The sequence below is a fragment of the Haliotis rufescens genome, unplaced genomic scaffold (genome assembly GCF_023055435.1).
Source record: "Haliotis rufescens isolate VD_foot unplaced genomic scaffold, xgHalRufe1.0.p SCAF_17, whole genome shotgun sequence".
NCBI classification, from domain to species: Eukaryota; Metazoa; Mollusca; class Gastropoda; order Lepetellida; family Haliotidae; genus Haliotis; species Haliotis rufescens.
Genome location: NW_025963857.1, coordinates 13,893,141 through 13,914,964, shown reverse-complemented (window position 1 = coordinate 13,914,964; position 21,824 = coordinate 13,893,141). Strand labels below are relative to the sequence as shown.

The window sequence follows — 21,824 nt, the reverse complement described above, 5'->3', positions numbered from 1 at the left end:
CCCACTTGACATGCGACTTAGAACTGTCAAATTCCCCACCCCCAATGTGTATCAATTACTGATAAAACTAATAATCAGTCAAGTGTTACCACTGTCTTTATTTTCATCACGATATACTGCATGTGATTTCCAAACTTTACACGCTAATCATGGGTCTATGACATCACAGGTCATGCGTTCATGAGCATCGCTTCACACAACATACCAGTATGTTCGTTTGTGCATCAAACCAATCTAATCTCTTGAATATGAGTAATTCTTCATATATTAACCAACATAGAGGGTATTCACCTTTCTTTTGTCGGGGGTGGGGGGGGGGCACGGGTGACCCAGTCGTCTAAGGCGCCGCGATTCGCTGAGCAGAGTTGTGTCCCTTGGGCACGCCAGAAACCTATGATTGTGGGTTCGAATCCGGTTCACCCCGATTTTGTTTCTAGGTATGTCAGCACCATACCCGTGTTCTTGGGTTTCACCTGCATCACTTCGGACTTTCCTCCCACATTAAGCTGACACGTCGTGATAAAACTGGAATACTGTTAAAAGCGGCGTTAAACCCAACTCACTCACTCACTCTTTTGTCGGGTGAGTATAATTTCGACCTCACTATTGACAGTTATGGAAATAAAACTTCAGTTACTTGACTTTGTGTTATATTATGGTAGGTGTCGGAGATGGCTGTGTCTGAGCTGCCCGGTAATCCCAATGCTGTATGGACTGTGAAGAAACGAATTGATGGTAAACTTTAGTCCTCAAGAACTGCATTTTGAGGGTTTTATTGGACAGTACTTCAATGAAATCCATAGACTTACCATGGTTTACTTGCCCCTTTTGTTTCAACAAACTGTCAAAACCTTTGTTCCTTAGAAGCTGATGGAGCTACTGCAGTATTGACCAAATCCTCAAAATGCAGAATTTCACAAATATTATGATTATTCTTTGTTCTGTAGTTCAGTTTGCAAACAGAATACATGCCTCACATCATGAGTTAGCAGGGCAGAGGCAAGACTACATTAAAATTGAAACCTGTTTGGGTAATGAAAAGGTGGTTCTTCCTGGATACTGTTCAAGGATTGTTAAAAACATGGTTTTCATAACTGCCATATTTCTTTTTGTTGACTGGTTCAGTCCAGACAACAAGAATAAATTGGATGTCTTTAGTTCTCGCTACTGCTAAACAAAGATCTGAGGACATCTTATTGCGGATCATGTCAGAACGACCTTTCGCGGACTTTGACTGGCCAATGGAATGACTGACAAGAAGTCGACTTTAGCCAATCAGAAGGCAGCTTTCTCATGCTTTACGGCACTAGTTTCAAACTGGCGTCTACGCTTAGAAACATATTTTGACAAATTTTCAATTTTAACTTTAATAACAACATTCTGGAATGGCTTATAGATGGCCTATGCATTCAGTCATAAAGCCTGTAACTGTCATTCCGAATACCCTGTGTTAAATTTTTAGATTAGAAATAGCATGATTAGAAAACACATTCCGACTGTCACTTTCATGAACTGGTAAACGACGTTCTGATTGTTGGGATGTCCTCATCTTGGTTTTGCAGTCGCGAGAACTAAGATCTGATTTTGATGAGATTGGAATAAGTTTCAGCTTTGTGTGATCTTGTCCTCAGTGCAACATTTGACTTGAACGCAGTGGATTTCAGCGTAATTTCTCCTTTTTTTCACTCTGGGCTTATTCCCACAAAAGTCAGGAATGTTTTTCTCAACATATACAGATTCTGGTTTATTGAAACATTTCAGCTTGAAGTGATTTATAAAACTTAAACTGCTCAATCTGTTGACTGGGTTTCATTTTTATCAATAAATAATCAATTCACAAGGTTAGACATAAAATTGTCTCTCTTAAGAAGTCTTTAGTTCTGGACATTGGTTATAATCAGAGATGCCAACCTTTCAGATTGGGAGAATCATTACCATATTTTAGACCCAAGTCCACCAATCAGCAAGGTGAAAGGTATTGCAGATTTTGAACATATCCTGTAATGTTTACTAGCTACTGACTTCGCTGCTGCAGTTTTGTTATGAACTAGGCAAAACTCTCTTCAAATGTCTGTCAAAATATTGCCTCTTTCGCCTTAGAATGATAGTTGAATGCCACACCTTGGAGATTGAAAAATCGAGCTTTGAGAAACCAGTTGATAATACTTTCCCATGATATTTGCAAAAAGGGTGGTATCCCCAAATATGAAGAAGCAGTGAGAGTGTTTTCTCTGTAAGGTAAATTTTTATCTGATTGATAATAGCTGGTTTTAGATTGTGATGGGAAGGTTTACACATTTTGAAGAGTTTGGTGATAAAAAGCAATGCAAAAGATATTCATGCTAATAGCAAAATTTGGATCCCAGTTAAACAAGATATTCCCTGGCCTCAGTTGGCATCTCTGACATACATGCAGGTGTCCCAACTATCCCCGACAGTTACTGACAAGAGCAGGCTGGTGGTATGGTTACTATCCAACCCCAGGCCTCTGCTTTTTATTTCAGGGACAGACAACTCTGAGGGAACTTCCTGTCTGAGGTTGGTAATTCCCCACATCACCAGCTGACAACATGGCTACAGTTATTATCAGGCCTTAGAAATTTGAAGCTCAGGCTTATTCTGAAATAGATGACTATGTATGATGAAGTCTGAAATGATGAGTGGGTTGTATATTAATTGTGTAAACTGTTCTATCATGGGATGGAAGTCGGGGCAGTTAATGTCTGTAAGGCTAAAAGTATGCCTGAGAAAGGTTGCATGGATAACGAATTACAATGTACTATATACTGTTTGTAACTTGCGACTCCCAAGCATTATCTTGGTTTTCAGTGACCGTTATCGTAGACAAATAATGTCAATTCTGACACCCATGTACCCAAATTGTTTCACACAAGACAAAATACAGCACCAATAGTCTTACTGTGTTTGTCTCTTTGGTGTTTTATATTTCAGTTTTTATGTGTTTTGCAAATATGTATCGCAGATAAGATTCTAGAATTTGAAGGTTAGACATCAACAATAGTATTACTATGTTGAGTTATTGTATGTAATGTTTTATACTACTATTGTTTGATCGTGTTATGTAGATTATTCCAATGGAAGTAGCATCATGATCATCTGGTCTTGAATGACCAAGTAGAGGTTTGAGTTTTAGCCAGACCTCGGTTGTGTACTTGCAGATGAGTATGATGCCTACATCATCGTGTCTTTCGTGAACGCCACCCTTGTACTGTCCATCGGCGAGACCGTAGAGGAAGTGACAGATTCTGGCTTTCTGGGAACCACACCAACAATATCATGTTCTCAGCTTGGAGATGATGCTCTCGTACAGGTATTACTGGCTAGAAATACTATTGTTGCACACAGTTCAGGAATGTTTGAGCACACATCTGTATGTTGTGTTATTTTTATCACTGAATATGAAGTAATGATTTTTAGGAATCGTATTTAACGAAGGGAGGAGGTGATGAAAGGCTCTTTTCGGGTGATAATTGATCTGTGTAGATGTTTTACGGTTGTAGTTTTCAGCTGAGTTCTCAGCAGACCCCTTTCCTCTGTATTAGTCTTCTATATATTGGACTAATAACAGATCTATACATGTATTGGAGTGTGGCTGAAACTTCAAACAACTTCAAAAATTTTTTTCACTTCTTGCATTGTTTGACCTGTGAAGATCCAGGGTAGAATAGGTCTTCAGCAACACATGCTTGTCGTAAGAGGCAACTAACGGGATCAGGTGGTCAAGCTCGCTGACTTGGCTGATACATGTCATCGTATCCCAGTTGCGTGGATCGATGCTCATGATGTCAACCACTGGATTGTGTGGTCTAGACTCGATTATTTACAGACCGCCGTCATATAGCTGGAATCTTGCTGAGTGCGGCGCTAGACAATAAACAAACAAACAAAATCTTGCATTGTTCTGGGCAATAATTACCATACAGTCTTGCTTCATGCGGGAAATGTGAGTGTTTTATGTTCTTTGTAACCAGCCAGTACATGGTATGGAATATGTTGTCATGTTTTTCAGATATACCCTGATGGTATCCGTCACATTCGCGCAGACAAGCGTGTCAACGAATGGAAAACTCCGGGGAAGAAGAACATTGTGAAGTGTGCAGTCAACCAGAGACAGGTTGTCATCGCTCTGACAGGAGGCGAACTAGTGTACTTCGAGATGGACCCGGTATGCTGTCAACTTACATAATCACAATGTCTTATAATAATTGACAAGTTCAGTGTTGCTGGTGATGTGATGGGAATGTTATTTCTCGTGGTGTATTGGATCCGTCATCATAACTACGTCTTTCTTTAAAGCCCTGTGCAGGTGCCAGGGTTAGAATTGGTCTCCAGCGGCCCAATGTACCCCAATAGCAAGAGTCGTTCACAATATCAATCACTGGATTGGACAGGCCGCTCTCATATAGCTGGAATATTGCTGAGTGTCGAGTTAAACAATGAACACATGGATCCTTTCTTTATATGTTATTTGTCGTTCAAGAACATTTATTGCCACAGAAATTATTTCCGTGTTTCACCTGAATTAATGATTACGATAATGAATTGCTGATATGTGGATGGAGGGCTATTGTAAGTGAAAGCGGCAAAATGTATATGATGACAGTCTCGTTATTGATGTCCAACAGACAGGTCAGCTTAATGAATACACTGAGCGGAAGGAGATGTCATCGGACGTGGTGTGTATGGCTCTTGGTCGGGTGCCCGAAGGAGAACAGCGATGCCGCTTCCTTGCAGTTGGCTTGGCAGACAACACAGTCAGGATTATCTCCCTTGACCCTTCGGTATGTTGTGATCCATTTGAATTGTTAGAATGGAGCGAATTTGTTAATATCCATGTGTTTTACTTTTGGAAATGAAGGCATGTTATCATACCTGGATATGAACAAGGTGATTAAATACATAAATGTAAAGAAATCCTCTATAGTTCTTCTCTGGGATGAATTATTGCAATTTATAGTTCTACCCGCCTCTCTGGATCCTGGTAGTTCTTTCCGCCTCTCTGGTTTAGAAGGTAGAGCACCTGCCTGGAGAGCAGAAGGTCTGTAGTTCAATCGCTGGCCTCATCCCAAGAGACGTTAACAATTTTGTGGCATGAGTGGGAGATACTAGTTGGCTCGGAATCTGTATACTGTGTCTGAGTGGGGTATCCAGGTTAAGCTGTGGCATGGTGTCTCACTGGGCTAGCTCTAAAAAACTGGACTAGTACAAGCAGCCATGCACGCACATGCATGCAAGTCGCTCTGTAAGTGCAATAACCTTGGATAGTGATGTTAACCCCATGTCACCTCTCCCCCGTAATACCGTATTCGACGTAATAAGCGCCCTGCTCTAATAAGCGCCCACGGCGATATTTGCTAATATATTGGCCAGTGAACAATCCAAATTAGCACCCCTTCCTATTGATCAATCTACACAAGACTTATTTATTCGTGTATAATACACACTCGTGTGTTAAATGCACCCTTAATTATGGGCAATTAATTTCTGGAAAAATATATCTGTCGTATATAAACATTTCAGGCTGTCAGCATAAATCATGAAATTTACGATCTTTGAACTATTTTTCACCAAAATAGTATTCTAATAAGAGACCCTTATTTCTAATTTTGAGAGCACCCTGGGCGCTTATTGCGGTGAATACTGTAGTTCTCCACTATTTTATCTTCCCTCAATAGCACACATTGTAGTTAATCTGTATATTGCATGACATGTTGTGTATTCCAGGACTGCCTGTCTCCTCTGAGTATGCAGGCACTGCCTGCCCCACCAGAGTCTCTCTGCATCATCGAGATGGGAGGTAGCGAGGCCAAGGAGGAGACCGGAGAAGCTGGCACAGTCGGAGGACTGTACCTCAACATCGGACTACAGGTACAGTCATGCATAAATAAAAACTGTTTAACAGACTCATGTTGTCAATTCTTAAACAGAATATGCTACTCAAAAGAGTGAAGAACACTCAATTTTTTTCATGTGATTATAGTTTATCTGTCACATCATATGATCACATGATGTGTCTGTAATCATAAAAAAATTCCAGTATTCTTTGACTTCGTTTGAGTTGTATATTTTTTTTACCATCTTTTCAAATACATTACAAGTTTTAACATTTTTCTGTCTAATAGAATTTTTAGAAATAGAAAATGAGTTTCCAATGTTTGTTTTGCCACATGGAATTGAAGATTTTAGTGTATGACAAAACTGATGTCAAGCTTGATCTTGTTTGTTGTCCCAGAAAGGAAACATTCTAGCACCTTATGGATGTGTGGTAAAACAGTGTTGAATGTGTTTCAGAATGGTGTCCTGCTTCGAACTGTACTTGACACAGTAACTGGAGATCTGTCTGATACCAGGACCAGATATCTCGGGTCTCGGCCTGTCAAACTCTTCCGAATCGCCATGCAGGGTGCGGAGGCTGTAAGTGGACATTGTTGTCAATGTTTACAAGTTAATGAAGCAAGTTGGTTGACTTGCAGAATTAGTTCTTATATGACAATAGTCCAAAGCGAGTTGTAAAAGGCGACTAACGGGATCAGGTTGTCAGACTCGCTGACTTGGTTTATGCATGTCATCGATCCCAATTATGTGGATCGATGCTCATGATATTAATCACTGGATTGTCTGGTCCAGACTTGATTATTTACAGACCGCTGTCATATAGATGGAATATTGTTGAGTGCAGCGTTAAACAACAAACAAACAAACCAACCAACCAAAGCGAGTTGGACATGTCACCATGATTGGATGCCTCTCATAGATAAGGGGCGGTCGGGTAGCCTAGTGGTTTAAGCGTTCGCTCGTCACGTTCGATTCCCGACATGGGTACAATGTGTGAAGCCCATTTCTGGTGTCCCCCGCCATGAGATATTGCTTGAATATTGCTAAAAGCTGTGTAAAACCATACTCACTCACTCACTCACTCACTCACTCACTTCACTCACTCACTCACTCACTCACTCACTCACTCACTCACTCACTCACTCACTCACTCACTCGGGGGCACGGGTGGCCCAGGCGGCACGATTCGCTGTGCAGAGTTGCGTCCCTTGGGCACGCCAGAAACCTATGATTGTGGGTTCGAATCCCGGTTCGCCCTGATTATGTTTCTAGGTTTGTCAGCACCATACCCATGCTCGTGGGTTTCACCGAAGTGGTAAACGTCTAAGACCTGCATCACTTCGGGCTTTCCTCCCACATTAAGCTGACACGCCGTGATATAACTGGAATACTGTTTAAAGCAGCGTTAAACCCAACTCACTCACTCACTCACTCACTCACTCACTCACTTCACTCACTTCACTCACTCACTCACTCACTCACTCACTCACTCACTCACTCACTCACTCACTCACTCCACTCGACCCGTGAAGATCCGGGGTAGAATAGATCTTCAGCAACCCATGCTTGCCGTAAAAGGCGACTATGCTTGTCGTAAAAGGCGACTAACGGGATCGGGTGGTCAGGCTCGCTGACTTGGTTGATGCATGTCATCGATCCCAATTGCGTGGATTGATGCTCATGATATTAATCACTGGATTGTCGATTATTTACAGACCGCCGTCATATAGCTGGAATATTGCTGAGTGTGGCGTTAAACAACAAACCAACCAACTACTCACTTAACTCACTCACTTAACTCACTCACTCCACTCACTCCACTCACTCCACTCACTCACTCCACTCACTCACTCACTCACTCACTCACTCACTCACTCACTCATAGTTAATTATCAGTTGTACAGTTGAACCTGGGGTGTATTTGAGAGATGAATTCTTTCTTGGTAATAACACTTGTCAAAATCCTTCAGATTGAGTATAACCCTGCATTTCATGCCAACGCGGGTCCTTTGGTTGTATACATAACTTAAACTAAGACCATTGTTTTCACAGGTAAGTAGTTACTATAAGTGTTGGAAGCATTCTTTAGCTGTAAAAGCTCATGTTTCTCAGTTTGAAGTTTGTGAATGTGCATTTCTAAACTTGACGTTGCAGGTTTTGGCAATGTCCAGTAGAACGTGGCTGAGCTACACATACCAGAGCAGATTCCATCTGACACCGTTGTCTTACGAAACCCTGGAATACGCCTCTGGATTTGCCTCAGAACAGTGCCCTGAGGGTATAGTGGCAATTTCAACAAACACTTTGAGGTCAGTCTTTTTACAATAATTTTGTGAACTCATTTACTCAATGGTGATTAAGATGTCCTAATGACAAATTTCATACATAATTGGATTAAACATGACATTCTTCCCCGTTCACAAAAATTTATCAGTTTGAAATGTGGGGCGGTGGGGTGGGTAGCCTTGCTGATGAAGAGTTCTCTACTTGTGCTGAAGTTTGTTGCTGGAATATTGTTGAGTGAGACTCCAGTTGTACTCCATCCGGACATACTTTGCGTAATTGGCCAGTTGGGAATTGGATGCTTAAAATATTGTGGAGATGATGTTTTCCGTGTTTCACCTGAATCAATGATTACAACCTGTGATGCTGATCCACACTTGTGTAAATACTCTAGTATTGTTTAGTTCAGACAGGTAATTGGTTGGAAGTATGTCTGACCTCAGTACATACAGTACTTTGGGAACCTGGGTCAGAATGGGCACAATGTATCCAAATGCTTGTCAAAGAGTTATGAAAATCAAATAGCAAGTGGACATAATGATTGACTTTGCTGGTGTCGCCCTGATCTTGTTGACCTTTACCTTACTCATGCCGGTTCGCCCTGATAATGTTTCTAGGTTTGTCAGTACCATAACCTTGCTTGTGGGATTGACCAAAGTTGTGAGTGTTGAGGGCCTGCAGCAGGCTTTCCTCCCACAGCAAGACATGTGTTATAACTGGAGTACTGTTCAAAGCAGCATTAAACAACACCGCTCACGTATTGTAAGATATGGATGCTGTGTTCAGGATTCTAGCGCTGGAGAAGCTGGGTGCTGTGTTCAACCAGGTGTCATGGCCACTGCAGTACACACCACGCAAGTTTGTCATCCATCCCGAGTCTAACAACATCATCCTCATTGAGACGGACCACAATGCCTACACAGAGGACACCAAGAAACATCGAAAGCAGCAGATGGCCGAGGTGAGAGGCTCTTGTGGACTGTGTTCAGGGCTCAAGGGGGGATATGGTCAAACTTAAATACAGATCGGTTAGATGAATGACCTTTGCATTTGTTATGTCTGTTCATTTTTTGTCATGTCATGACAGATTAACTAGAGTAATATGAAAGAATCAGGTGGTCTTAACTTCTTTTGACTAATATTATGAAGTGACAAACAGAACTGACTGGTCAGACTTGCATGTCATTGTGTCCCCATTACATTGATTGATGCTTGTGATTTTCAATCACTGGGGACAGACTCGATATTTACAGATCACTGTCGTATGGCTTGAATATTGATGCGTGCAACAAACATGCAGTCAAGCACTTGTTTACTTGACTAAGCATCAGTTCTTGTAGCTGAACATTTGCTCATTGTTTGTTTGTTTGTTTGTTGTTTAACGCTGCCCTCAGCATTATTCCAGCTATATGAAGGCGGTCTGTAAATAATTGAGTCTGGACCAGACAATCAAGTGATTGACATCATGAGCATCGATTGGGATACGATGACATGCATCAATTAAGTCAGCGATCCTGACCACCTGATCTCATTAGTCGGCCCTTACAACAAGCATGGTTTGCTGGAGATCAGTTCTAACCCGGCTCCTCATGGGACGGATGCAGTGTAAGACACTAATGTGGACCTTGTGCTTCCAACGTGATGGAGTCTATTGAAAGTAGTGTCAATCTTTACATTATGCTAGTCACAGTTAGTTTGGTACATTCAGTAATAGGTTTCTTTCCAGGCAATAAAGTATCCTTTGTCACTGTAGGAAATGATAGAAGCAGCTCGTGAAGAGGAACAGGAAATAGCAGCTGAAATGGCAGCAGCTTTCCTCAATGAGGAGAAGCCTGAGACTGTATTTGGAGCCCCCAAGTCAGGGATGGGGATGTGGGCGTCGGTCATCCGTGTCATGAACCCCATCAAGGGGGAGACATTCGACAAGGTTTCACTGGAGCAGAACGAGGCAGCACACAGGTAAGCCTTGGACAATGATACAAGCTCTCAAGGAGCAGGATTAGATTTCGCACTTGCACATTTGATGTGACGATTGAGTTGTTTTATAGTTGTACATATACGTGATCAGTTTGTGTCAGGGAATAATTCTCATATCCCTTTTCAAGTTTTGAGTCAGTAATGAGTGAAGTGATGTATTCTTGCCTCACCTGATCTAGGGGGCACGGGTGGCCCAGTCGTCTAAGGCGCCGTGATTCGCTGTGCAGAGTTGCGTCCCGTGGGCACGCCAGAAACCTATGATTGTGGTTTCGAATCCCGGTTCCCCCCGATTATGTTTCTAGGTTTGTCAGCACCATACCCGTGCTCGTGGGTTTCACCGAAGTGGTAAACGTCTTAGACCTGCATCACTTCGGGCCTTCCTCCCACATTAAGCTGACACGCCGCGATATGACTGGAATACTGTTAAAAGTAGGGTTAAACCCAACTCACTCGCTCACTCACCTGATCTAAGTGATTGTGTCCTTTGCTTTGCTGATCCGCACTATCGCATCCATTGATACACACAATTCTGAGAATTATTTGCTTCTTTTTTTTCTCCACTTTGTTCTGATAATACATGTGGGCCCAGGTGGCCTAGGCATCTGAGGCACAGCATTAATTCCCTGTACAGAGTTGCGTCCCTTGGGCATACCAAAAACCTATGGTCGTTCGATTGGGTTTGCCCCAATTATGTTTCTAAGTTTGTCAGCACTATACCCATACTCATAGGTTACACCAAAGTGGTAAATCTTTGTAAAGTGCTTCACGTCGGGCTATCCTCCCACATCAAGCTGACATTAAACCCCAATCACTCACTCTAATAGTACTCTGTATAGAGATGTGTGACATCCAAGCCTGCTCTATTTTATCTTGTCAGTATTGCCCTGGTGAAGTTTGCCAACAAAGGAGACGACCAGTTTGTGTTAGTGGGTGTGTCCAGAGACCTTGTGTTAAACCCACGCTCCCTGAGTGGAGGGTTTGTGTACACCTACCTGCTGGTGAACCAGGGCACGAAGCTGGAACTGCTTCACAAGACGGCCATGGACGAAGTGCCTACTGCCATTGCAAGCTTCCAGGGGAGGGTATTGATAGGCCTTGGAAAGAATCTCCGAGTCTATGATCTGGGAAAGAAGAAACTGCTGAGGAAATGTGAAAACAAGGTGAGGAACGCATCTAGATGGTGCAACGCGAAGCACAGTTGGTCTGATCGTATTTGAATCTTGTATAACTGTAAGCTGTTTGACATAATTATGGCTCTCAGTACCAAGAAACTTAGTTGCAAAAATAAGTTAACTCTGTTAATAGAAAAATTTCTTGCAAAACCCTACCTCTGTTACATCATCGCCATAAATCTTGCATTTTGGCTGTCATCTAACTATGACATTTTCAGCTATCCATATCAGTTGTGCAAGTAGTAGTATCTTGCCACCCCGACCTCTTGCTCATAGGCAAGAGGAAGAACCTCACTTCCTCCCTGTGGGCTAGCAACAACATCATGGAGCTGAGTCTGCAAATAAATTTGTTCCCAATGTTGTTCGCTACATACACTAGGTTGTCAAATACACGTGAAGGAATAACTTTACTCTTATTTGTTAATAGTAACATTTGTTGCCAGACTAGATTAGGAATGTCTTTGGTTATCTGTTAACACTTTCATAGTTTTGTAATGAGACCTAAATTTAGCTCTGTCTGCCTCCGTGGTCTAGTGGTAGAGCGTCAGCCACCGTGGTCTAGTGGTAGAGCGTCCGTCTCCGTGGCCTAGTGGTAGAGCGTCCGCTCGGAGAGCGGAAGGTCCGGGGTTCAATCCCCGGCCACGCCATACCAAAAGACGTTAAAAGATTGTACTTGTTGTAACCCTGTCTGGCGCTCGGTATTAAGGGTGTAAAACAAGGACTGGTCGGCTCGGAGTCAGTATACTGTGTCTGAGTGGGGTATTCACGTTAAACTGCGGCATGGTATCTCAGTGTGCTAGCACTAGAAATCGGCATCTGTCCGGACTAGTACAAGCAGCCACACACACAAACGTGCATGCACGTTGCTATGTAAGTGCAATAATCTTGAACGCTACGTTAATCCCAATTTCAGCTCACCTAAATTTAGCTCCATAAGACATTGACAGGATATCACAACTGAAGATTAATTCATCAAGTACATGTTTTACACCTGGACCTTGTGACGTGATCCAGGAGTTATAAGGCTGGCCACAAGTAGTACACAAACATACTGTCTGTCCTCAGCATATCCCCAATACAGTAGTGAGCATCCACACAATGGGGAACCGCGTGATGGTTGCCGACGTACAGGAGAGCTTCCATTTCCTCCGCTACAAGCGCCAGGAGAACCAGCTCATCGTCTTTGCTGATGATACCAACCCAAGATGGATAACATGTTCATACCAATTGGACTACGACACTGTCACTGGTGCTGACAAGTTCGGCAATATCACTATTGTAAGTATTGGAGTTTTGCTTTCCATGTTGACAATAAAACCTGTTCGAGAAAGGATAGATTGTGGAGATGATGTTTTCCGTGTTTCACCTGAATCAATGATTACAACCTGTGATGCTGATCCACACTTGTGTAAATACTCTAGTATTGTTTAGTTCAGACAGGTAATTGGTTGGAAGTATGTCTGACCTCAGTGCATACAAAAATTATGAACACTGACCAGAATTGGCCCCAAACACCCAAATGCTTGTTGAGGATTTGTCTTTCCTTGAATATTCAGTGGTCGCAATGTGTGTCCTTGTTGATCATATGACCTTAGTCTGTAATATACCTTTCATAACTGATTTCCATGGGGTGAAGACCCTGGGACAGAAAGTATGTGCACCAAGCATGAACATGTGGCCTCAGTTGATGCATGATATGGCTATAATTATCCCCCGCCGCGCGAAAGCGCGAAGCGGGGGATATAGTATTCACGACCGTCCGTACGTCCGTCCGTACGTCCCACCTGTTTGTTGCCGCGATATCTCAAGAACTAAACACTGGATTGTCTTCATATTTGGAACTATGGTGTATATACAGACTCCGCAGACACCAGTCGGTTTTGGTGACCTTGACCCCATTTTCAAGGTCACAGCAGGCATATCTGCTTTTGGAGTTGGAAAACGGTGTTGCCGCGATATCTCAAGAACTAAACACTGGATTGTCTTCATATTTGGAACTATGGTGTATATACAGACTCCGCAGACACCAGTCGGTTTTGGTGACCTTGATCCCATTTTCAAGGTCACAGCAGACAAATCTGCTTTTAGAGTTGGAAAACGGTGTTGCCGCGATATCTCAAGAACTAAACACTGGATTGTCTTCATATTTGGAACTATGGTGTATATACAGACACCGCAGACACCAGTCGGTTTTGGTGACCTTGACCCCATTGTCAAGGTCACAGCAGGCAAATCTGCTTTTGGAGTTAGAAAACGGTGTTGCCGCGATATCTCAAGAACTAATCGCTGGATTGTCTTCATATTTGGAACTATAGTGTATATACAGACACCGCATACACCTGTCAGATTTGGTGACCTTGACCCCATTTTCAAGGTCACAGCAGGCAAATCTGTTTTTGGAGTTGGAAAACGGTTTTGCCACAATATCTCAAGAACTAATCGCTGGATTGTCTTCATATTTGGTAGTATGGTGTACAGGCGGGGGATATTTCGTCACTCTGTGACAAATACTTGTTGAGACAGAATGTGGCTGGTACTTGGATTGGGCTCTACATCGGAAAGACACCTTTTCCGATTTGACATACTCCAATAGGAATCGATGTTGGAGCAGGAAGGATTCTTACTGCCCATAGCTGACTAACCTGGGAATCGTTTACAATGTGTACGGTCTGATTGTCTGTTCCCTTAGTGGGGATTCTGGGTATAAATATAGACCCCCAACCTGTGCTTGGCTCCCTGTGGGGATTGTTGTTAAGAATATAGTCCCCCGCCAACCGATGCTAGTCTCCCCATGGGGATTCCGTGTAAAAATTCAGGTCCCCAATCTAAACATATAGACTGGTGCTAACATGTTTGGCAATATTATGATTGTTATTATTGGAGTTTTTCTTTCCATGTTGACAATAATACCTGTTGGAGAAAGGATAGATTGTGGAGATGATGTTTTCCGTGTTTCACCTGAATCAATGATTACAACCTGTGATGCTGATCCACACTTGTGTAAATACTCTAGTATTGTTTAGTTCAGACAGGTAATTGGTTGGAAGTATGTCTGACCTCAGTGCATACCAAAAATTATGAACTCTGACCAGAATTGGCCCCAAACACCCAAATGCTTGTTGAGGATTTGTCTTTCCTTGAATATTGAGTGGTCGCAATGTGTGTCCTTGTTGATCATATGACCTTAGTCTGTAATATACCTTTCATAACTGATTTCCATGGGGTGAAGACCCTTGGACAGAAAGTATGTGCACCAAGCATGAACATGTGGCCGCAGTTGATGCATAATATGGCTATAATTGAGACAGAATGTGGCTGGTACTTGGATTGGGCTCTACATCGGAAAGCCACGTTTTCTGATTTGACATACTCCAATAGGGATGGATGTTGGAGCAGAATGGATTCTTACTGCCCAAAGCTGACTAACCTGGGAATCATTTACAATGTGTACGGTCTGATTGTCTGTTCCCTTTGTCGGGTTTCTGGGTATAAACATAGGCCCCCAACCTGTGCTTGTCTCCCTGTGGAGATTGTTGTTAAGAATATAGTCCCCAGCCAACCGATGCTAGTCTCACTGTGGGGATTCCGGGTAAGAGTATAGGTTCCAAGCATTCTATGCGTGTCTCCCCATTGGGATTCCTTGTAAAAATTCAGGTCCCCAACCTAAACTTGTAGACTGGTGCAAACATGTTTGGCAATATTGTGATTGTTATAATTGGAGTTTTGCATTCCATGTTGACAATAAAACTGCTGGAGAAAGGATAGATTGTGGAGATGATGTTTTCCCTGTTTCACCTGAATCAATGATTACAACCTGTGATGCTGATCCACACTTCTGTAAATACTCTAGTAGTGTTCAGTTCAGACAGGTAATTGGTTGGAAGTATGTCTAACCTCAGTACGTACGATACTTTGTGAACATGTTTCAAACCTGGGTCAGAATAGGTCCAATGCATCCAAATGATTGTTGCAAATTTGTTCAACTTGGATATCAAGTGGTCGTCATGTGTGATATTTCTTATAATAACCTCAGTCACATTTCTTGAAACTGGGGATGTTGGGGCAGAAAATGCATATAATGGGCACCTGGTTTGAGTATGTGTGACCACAGTTCATGCAAAATATGGTTAATATCCTATGTTGAACAGGGTAACATTGAGGCAGAATATGGCAATACTTTAGCTCCACATTGGAAAGACACGCTTTCAGATGGGATGCCCAGTCCCCAAAGCTAACTAAACTGAGAATCGTTTACAATGTGTACTCTGTCTGATTTTTTTTTAGCCATAGTGGGCAAGAAGGATATGGGTCACTAACCTAAGCTTGTCTCCCCATGAGGATTCTGGTTAAGAATGTGGGTCCCCAGCTGCCTATCTTGTCCTTTCTCCCTTCTCCCCATTTCTTTGTGTTGCGGTGAAACTTACCGTGGATGCTATTCCCAGATTTACTCTTGGTGATATTTCTTGGTTTTGATGGTAACATATTCTCATATTTTTCATTAATGTGGTAAAAATGGTGGAACTTCATCTCTTTAATTTTCGTTCCACATGCAGTTCACTGGATGTAACTGAAATACCCTTCAAAGGAGCATTGAATCCAACTGATTGACTGTTGCAGGTGCGGCTTCCCGCGGATGTGTCTGACGAGGTGGACGAGGACCCGACAGGGAACAAGGCTCTCTGGGACAGAGGACTGCTGAATGGTGCCTCACAGAAGGTGAGACGTTGCCACATGGTGGACATAACTTGAGATTAAAGATTTCACTGTGGAGATGATGTTTTCCGTGTTTCACCTGAATCAATGATTACAACCTGTGATGCTGATCCCCAGTGTTCTTCTATGCACAACCAACGTACTACAGATGTATTGTGTTTGACAGATGGTATTTTGGACCCGTGAAGATCTGGAGTAAAATAGATCTTCAGCAATCCATGCTTGCTGTTAAAAGCGACTATGCTTGTTGTAAGAGGTGATTAACAGGATTTGGGTGGTCAGGCTCGCTGACTTGGTTGATGCATGTCATCGATCCCAATTGTGTGGAATGATGTTTATGATGTCAGTCACTGGATTGTCTGGTCGGGACTCAGATTATTTACAGACCGCTGTCATATAGCTGGAATATTGCTGAGTGCGGCATTAAACAACAAACAAAGATTTATTTTGTCTAATGTTAGCCAGCTAAAAACAGTTATTACATTGGACCGCCTCCTTGGTCTAGTGGTAGAGCGTCTGCCAGGAGAGTGGAAGGTCTGGGGTTTGATCCCCGGCTGCGTCATACCAAAAGATGTTAAAAGATGGTACATATTGTTACCCTGTCTGTGGCTCGGCTAAAACAAGGACTGGTCGGCTCGAAGTCATACTGTATCTGAGTGGGGTATTCATGTTAAACTGTGCCATGGTATCTCAGTGGGCTAGTACAAGCAGCCACACACACACGTGCACACACGTCGCTATATAAGTGCAATAATCTTGGATACTACGTTAAAACCCATTTCACCTCACCTCATCTCTTATTACATTGACAGTTATCACATACCGATAGTAAATTTGTCCTCTTGTGTGTTCCAGGCTGACGTAGTTGCCAACTTCCATGTTGGTGAGGTTGTGACGTCCCTCCAGAAGGCCACGTTGATCCCGGGGGGGTCAGAGTCTCTGGTCTACACTACCCTGTCTGGTGCTATCGGCATGCTGGTGCCCTTCACATCGCACGAGGTAGCTAAACTTGGGCTTCTTAGGCTGTGCCCAGATCATGAAATCAATCTTTCTTCTTTAAAATGAAAACAGAAGTTCACAAACTGGTAGAAAGCTTTTGGGGGTTTTGGTTTTCCGACTTAGACCTCTTAAACCTCTTGAGTCATCTGTGTATGTTTTGTTATTCCTTACATTAGAATAAAACATTGTGTGAATAATGACCTGTCTGTGTCCCTTCCATTCTGGAGTGTGGCCGGGTGGATCATTTGTCTAAGGCGCCGCAAATGGCTGTGCAGAGTTGCATCCCTTGGACACGCCAGAAACCTATGATTGTGGGTTTGAATCCGGGTTCGCCCCGATTGTTTCTAGGTTTGTCAGCACCATACCTGTGCTCGTGAGTTTCACTGAAGTAAACAGGCCGTGATATAACTGGAATACTGTTAAAAGCGGCTTAAACCCAACTTACTCACTTACTCACTCCTTTCTGGAGGACAGGGATATCCCAGCTATTAAGTCTAAAAGTCGCTTTGCCGAGTTGTCCCTTAGCTGTGCCAGAGTACTTTTGGTGTGTTAGAATCTGAAATTTGTAAGAATTATGATTACATATCTCCCTCATTAAGCTCACAGGTCTTCATACTATTGTAATACTGTTCAAATCAAACTGGCAGTAGTCCTCACGTTCACTCTTCTCTCCTACCTTGATATTAAATGATGTAACTAAATGCAAACTTGCCATATTGCAGGACCACGACTTTTTCCAACATCTTGAGATGTACATGCGTTCAGAGTACCCCCCTCTGTGTGGCCGGGACCACCTGGCTTACAGATCCTACTACTATCCAGTCAAGGTAAGGTATCGGTGGATGCAGCAGTGCGCCTTCAGGCACAAGCTACAATCGGCGTCTTGGCAGTGTGGTTGTGGAGAGGTGCATCTTCCCGAGGCAAGGGAGTTAACTGACCACAGATCTTCAGTTTCCACCCTTGCCAAAATAGGCTGGAATTTGTGGGTTTGATCGTAGTGGCTATTACGTGTTATGTCCCTTCTATGTCCCTCCTATTGACCTATCAAATTCCACCCCTGATATTACTTGCATTTGCTTCATATAAAATGGCGGCGATCAGTGAAGACAACAGGATCGATAATCAAGATCTATATTGTAACAAAACGGGTCTAACTCGAAATAGTGCATCAAATCATGTGAGCACCTTGATTAAAAACATGAAACGATTTGTAAAGTATCTGTTGATGCTAAGTTGACGGTACACATGCCTTACAAATCCTGCAATCGACGGAAATCTGCATGGCAGTTTACGAACTGGATGTTGATTTCGTTACTCAAATTTGATTGGACTATGCATAGACTCTTTAGTCTAGCCAAAATATAACTCCATAATTCCAGCCTAGTCCGGCAAGGGTGGAAACTGAACTTTTATGGTCAGTTAACTCCCTTGCCTCAGGAAGATAATGAGGTTCAAGATTAAAGGGCAAAACTGGATGTGCATGCGTATGTGTGTGTGGGTGCCTGTACAAGTCCGGATTGGGATACCTTCATTATATCAAACACTGGTTTGTATGCTCCAGATTTTTCGAAAACATTCACTTACAAAGGGTCCCTTGGGCACACCAGAAACCTATGGTTGAGGGTTCGAATCCCGGTTCGCCCCGATTATGTTTCTAGGTTTGTCAGCACCATACCCATGCTCGTGGGTTTTGCCGAAGTGGTAAACGTCCGAGACCTGCATCACTTCGGGCTTTCCTCCCACATTAAGCTGACACGCAACGATATAACTGGAATACTGTTAAAAGCGGCGTTAAACACAACTCACTCATTCACTCACTCAATCACAAAGGCAAACTTGAACCATCACGAGTGTGAATCACTACTTACTCCACCAAAAGCCAGGAAACAGTATTTGACAATTCATTAAAATATTACAGATGAAAGAATGCATGCAATATATTGTGGTACGTATGAATACGTGGTACGTACATGAATCATTATTGCAATAAGTTGCAATACGAAGGTGAGGCCAATACCCAGTACTAAAGCTGAGGTGGAATGTAGCTGACAGAGGCATATATTTAACCAATCTGGGCCTCATCATTGTTGTGTTGTTTCAGAATGTGATCGATGGCGACCTGTGTGAGATGTTCAATTCCATGGAAGCCAGCAAACAGAAGAGTGTGGCGGAGGAGCTGGAGAGAACCCCCAGTGAGGTGAGTAAAATCAAGTCCTTTGGTGGCTGATTTGGGTGATTTGTTAACATTTGCTTGTCATGTGACAATCAGTAATGAGTGCTTTAAACTATATTGCCTGTCACCATATGACAAGTTAGTAATTAGTGCTTTAAACTATATTGCCTGTCACCCTTTGACAAGTTAGTAATTAGTGCTTTAAACTATATTGCCTGTCACCATATGACAAGTGAGTAATTAGTGCTTTAAACTATATTGCCTGTCATCCTTTGACAAGTTAGTAATTAGTGCTTTAAACTATATTGCCTGTCACCCTTTGACAAGTTAGTAATGAGTGCTTTAAACTATATTGCCTGTCACCATATGACAAGTGAGTAATTAGTGCTTTAAACTATGTTGCCTGTCCTCCTTTGACAAGTTGGTAATTACTGCTTTAAACTATATTGCCTGTCACCCTTTGACAAGTTAGTAATTAGTGCTTTAAACTATATTGCCCGTCACCATATGACAAGTTAGTAATTAGTGCTTTAAACTATATTGACCGTCACCCTTTGACAAGTTGGTAATTACTGCTTTAAACTATATTGCCTGTCACCCTTTGACAAGTTAGTAATTACTGCTTTAAACTATATTGCCCGTCACCATATGACAAGTTAGTAATTAGTGCTTTAAACTATATTGCCTGTCACCCTTTGACAAGTTAGTAATGAGTGCTTTAAACTATATTGCCCGTCACCATATGACAAGTAAGTAATTAGTGCTTTAAACTATATTGCCTGTCACCCTTTGACAAGTTAGTAATGAGTGCTTTAAACTATATTGCCTGTCACCATATGACAAGTGAGTAATTAGTGCTTTAAACTATATTGCCTGTCACCCTTTGACAAGTTAGTAATTACTGCTTTAAACTATATTGCCCGTCACCATATGACAAGTTAGTAATTAGTGATTTAAACTATATTGCCTGTCACCCTTTGACAAGTTAGTAATTAGTGCTATTTTAATATGAACGTTGATAACTTGGTCGTTGGAATCCTAAAAAATATGAACACCAACTAGTAATTTCCATACTGGTCTTGTTTGAAGCCTGAGTGTTCAGATGTATTGTTCAGATTTGAGGGTAGCCAATCACCAGACTCAGTAACATGCCACCATAACAGGAGGGATTTCCTTATCAGTTTCATGGGTATTGGATTTCAGGACAACCAGGTACCTTGTTTAAATGAAGTGGGATGTTTGGTCAAGTTCCCTGGAACACCTAAAGTGTTATCTGTAGTCCTAGACGATAGGGACGACTCTGCTGGGACCTCCATGTCTTCGACAGCTTATTGAGTTTTAGGATCAAAGATTTCACGTAGGTTGTCAGATTACATTTTTGGACACATGTTTAATGATGTTGAATACTTGTCATATTTTCAGGTGTCCAAGAAACTTGAAGATATCCGAACACGATATGCTTTCTAGGAGAGATATTCTGTACCGTGTGACATGGCGTGTGCCTACAGACAGCCTACAATGAGGAGAGTGAATCAGTGTGTTCATTGGACTCAGAACACTGAAGCGACCATATGGGGAATGGATGATCACATGTCTTCTGTGTGAATAATACTGGAATGAGTAACCACCAGAAAGACCTACACTCAGATATGTACCGGCTGATTCTGTCAATGTATCCAAATGTGGATGATATAAGACACTATGAACCTCTGACTTGTCTGATAAACTTGACCCGAATGGACATGTTGATACAGCTGTATATTGCCAACTACAGCATGGAATATGGACTCATTGCAAATTACTGCCTGAGAGTCCACCAAGAAATTGCATCCTGAATCATTTGTTGTACATAGTTGTTTATTTTGTACCTGAAATTACCACTGCCTTTGATACAGGACTTATATCATGACTTTCACATCACATCAGCATCATTAACTTTCATGTTGACAAGATCATTTGGATAAGATATTTTCTGGGACCTTATTCCTACAAAGCAATTTTAGCACTACGGCTCCCTACGATTGTTAGATCATGGGAGCTGTGATAGTACTATTATGGCTTTGTCGAAAAGGGCACTTATCTCTGTGGTCGAAGTTGTTGCTTCAAAATATTGTATGACCTTCAGTTGTATCTACTTGAGTTGACATCTCTGAATAAGGTCATGTGTAAATAATCATGCAGATATCATCTGTGTAAATTTAACATTGTTACATTGGAAATGTTGCATATGTAAATTGATCAATAAATGTAAGTAAACCGAATCATGGCTTCATTGTTTTTACTGCAGCACTCCTTGTTTAATTCATGCAGGACCTGTACATTAAGGTTAAATGCCTGTGAACATCAATTCATGGAACAGCACCATGGTTAATACAACTAACTTCCTTGAGAATTTATAAGCTATGAATGCCAATGTTTACAAACGCCTATTTTGCCACAGTTCGTCAACACCAACATTGCCATAGTTAAAAAACACTACCACTGTCCAGTTCACAAACACATTAACAACTGTAAAAACACTGATGGTGACTTAAATTTGATAGAACTCTGTAAATATTTTTTTTTTTCATTTGAGCGAGTTAATTCCTTGTGTGGGCCACAATTCGATGATGGTTCAAAGCCCAGATTCGCCCTGATTACGATCTTTCACA

At 42.1% G+C, this 21,824-nt stretch overlaps 1 protein-coding gene across 1 annotated transcript in view; it reads left to right on the top strand.

The window, feature by feature from the left end:
• The window catches only part of LOC124140892 (splicing factor 3B subunit 3), a 33,865-nt gene extending 12,431 nt beyond the window's left edge, over positions 1-21,434 (top strand). The window contains exons 12-27 of the mRNA XM_048397599.1: positions 663-735; positions 3,180-3,331; positions 4,031-4,186; positions 4,647-4,802; positions 5,746-5,889; positions 6,313-6,435; positions 8,011-8,165; positions 8,926-9,100; positions 9,893-10,098; positions 10,994-11,276; positions 12,354-12,566; positions 15,906-16,004; positions 16,857-17,000; positions 17,723-17,827; positions 19,102-19,197; positions 20,596-21,434. Coding sequence (XP_048253556.1) covers positions 663-735; positions 3,180-3,331; positions 4,031-4,186; positions 4,647-4,802; positions 5,746-5,889; positions 6,313-6,435; positions 8,011-8,165; positions 8,926-9,100; positions 9,893-10,098; positions 10,994-11,276; positions 12,354-12,566; positions 15,906-16,004; positions 16,857-17,000; positions 17,723-17,827; positions 19,102-19,197; positions 20,596-20,640 — 2,325 coding nt within the window. The 3' untranslated portion in view covers positions 20,641-21,434. The remainder of the gene's footprint in view (positions 1-662; positions 736-3,179; positions 3,332-4,030; positions 4,187-4,646; positions 4,803-5,745; positions 5,890-6,312; positions 6,436-8,010; positions 8,166-8,925; positions 9,101-9,892; positions 10,099-10,993; positions 11,277-12,353; positions 12,567-15,905; positions 16,005-16,856; positions 17,001-17,722; positions 17,828-19,101; positions 19,198-20,595) is intronic.
• Positions 21,435-21,824: the final 390 nt, after the last annotated feature.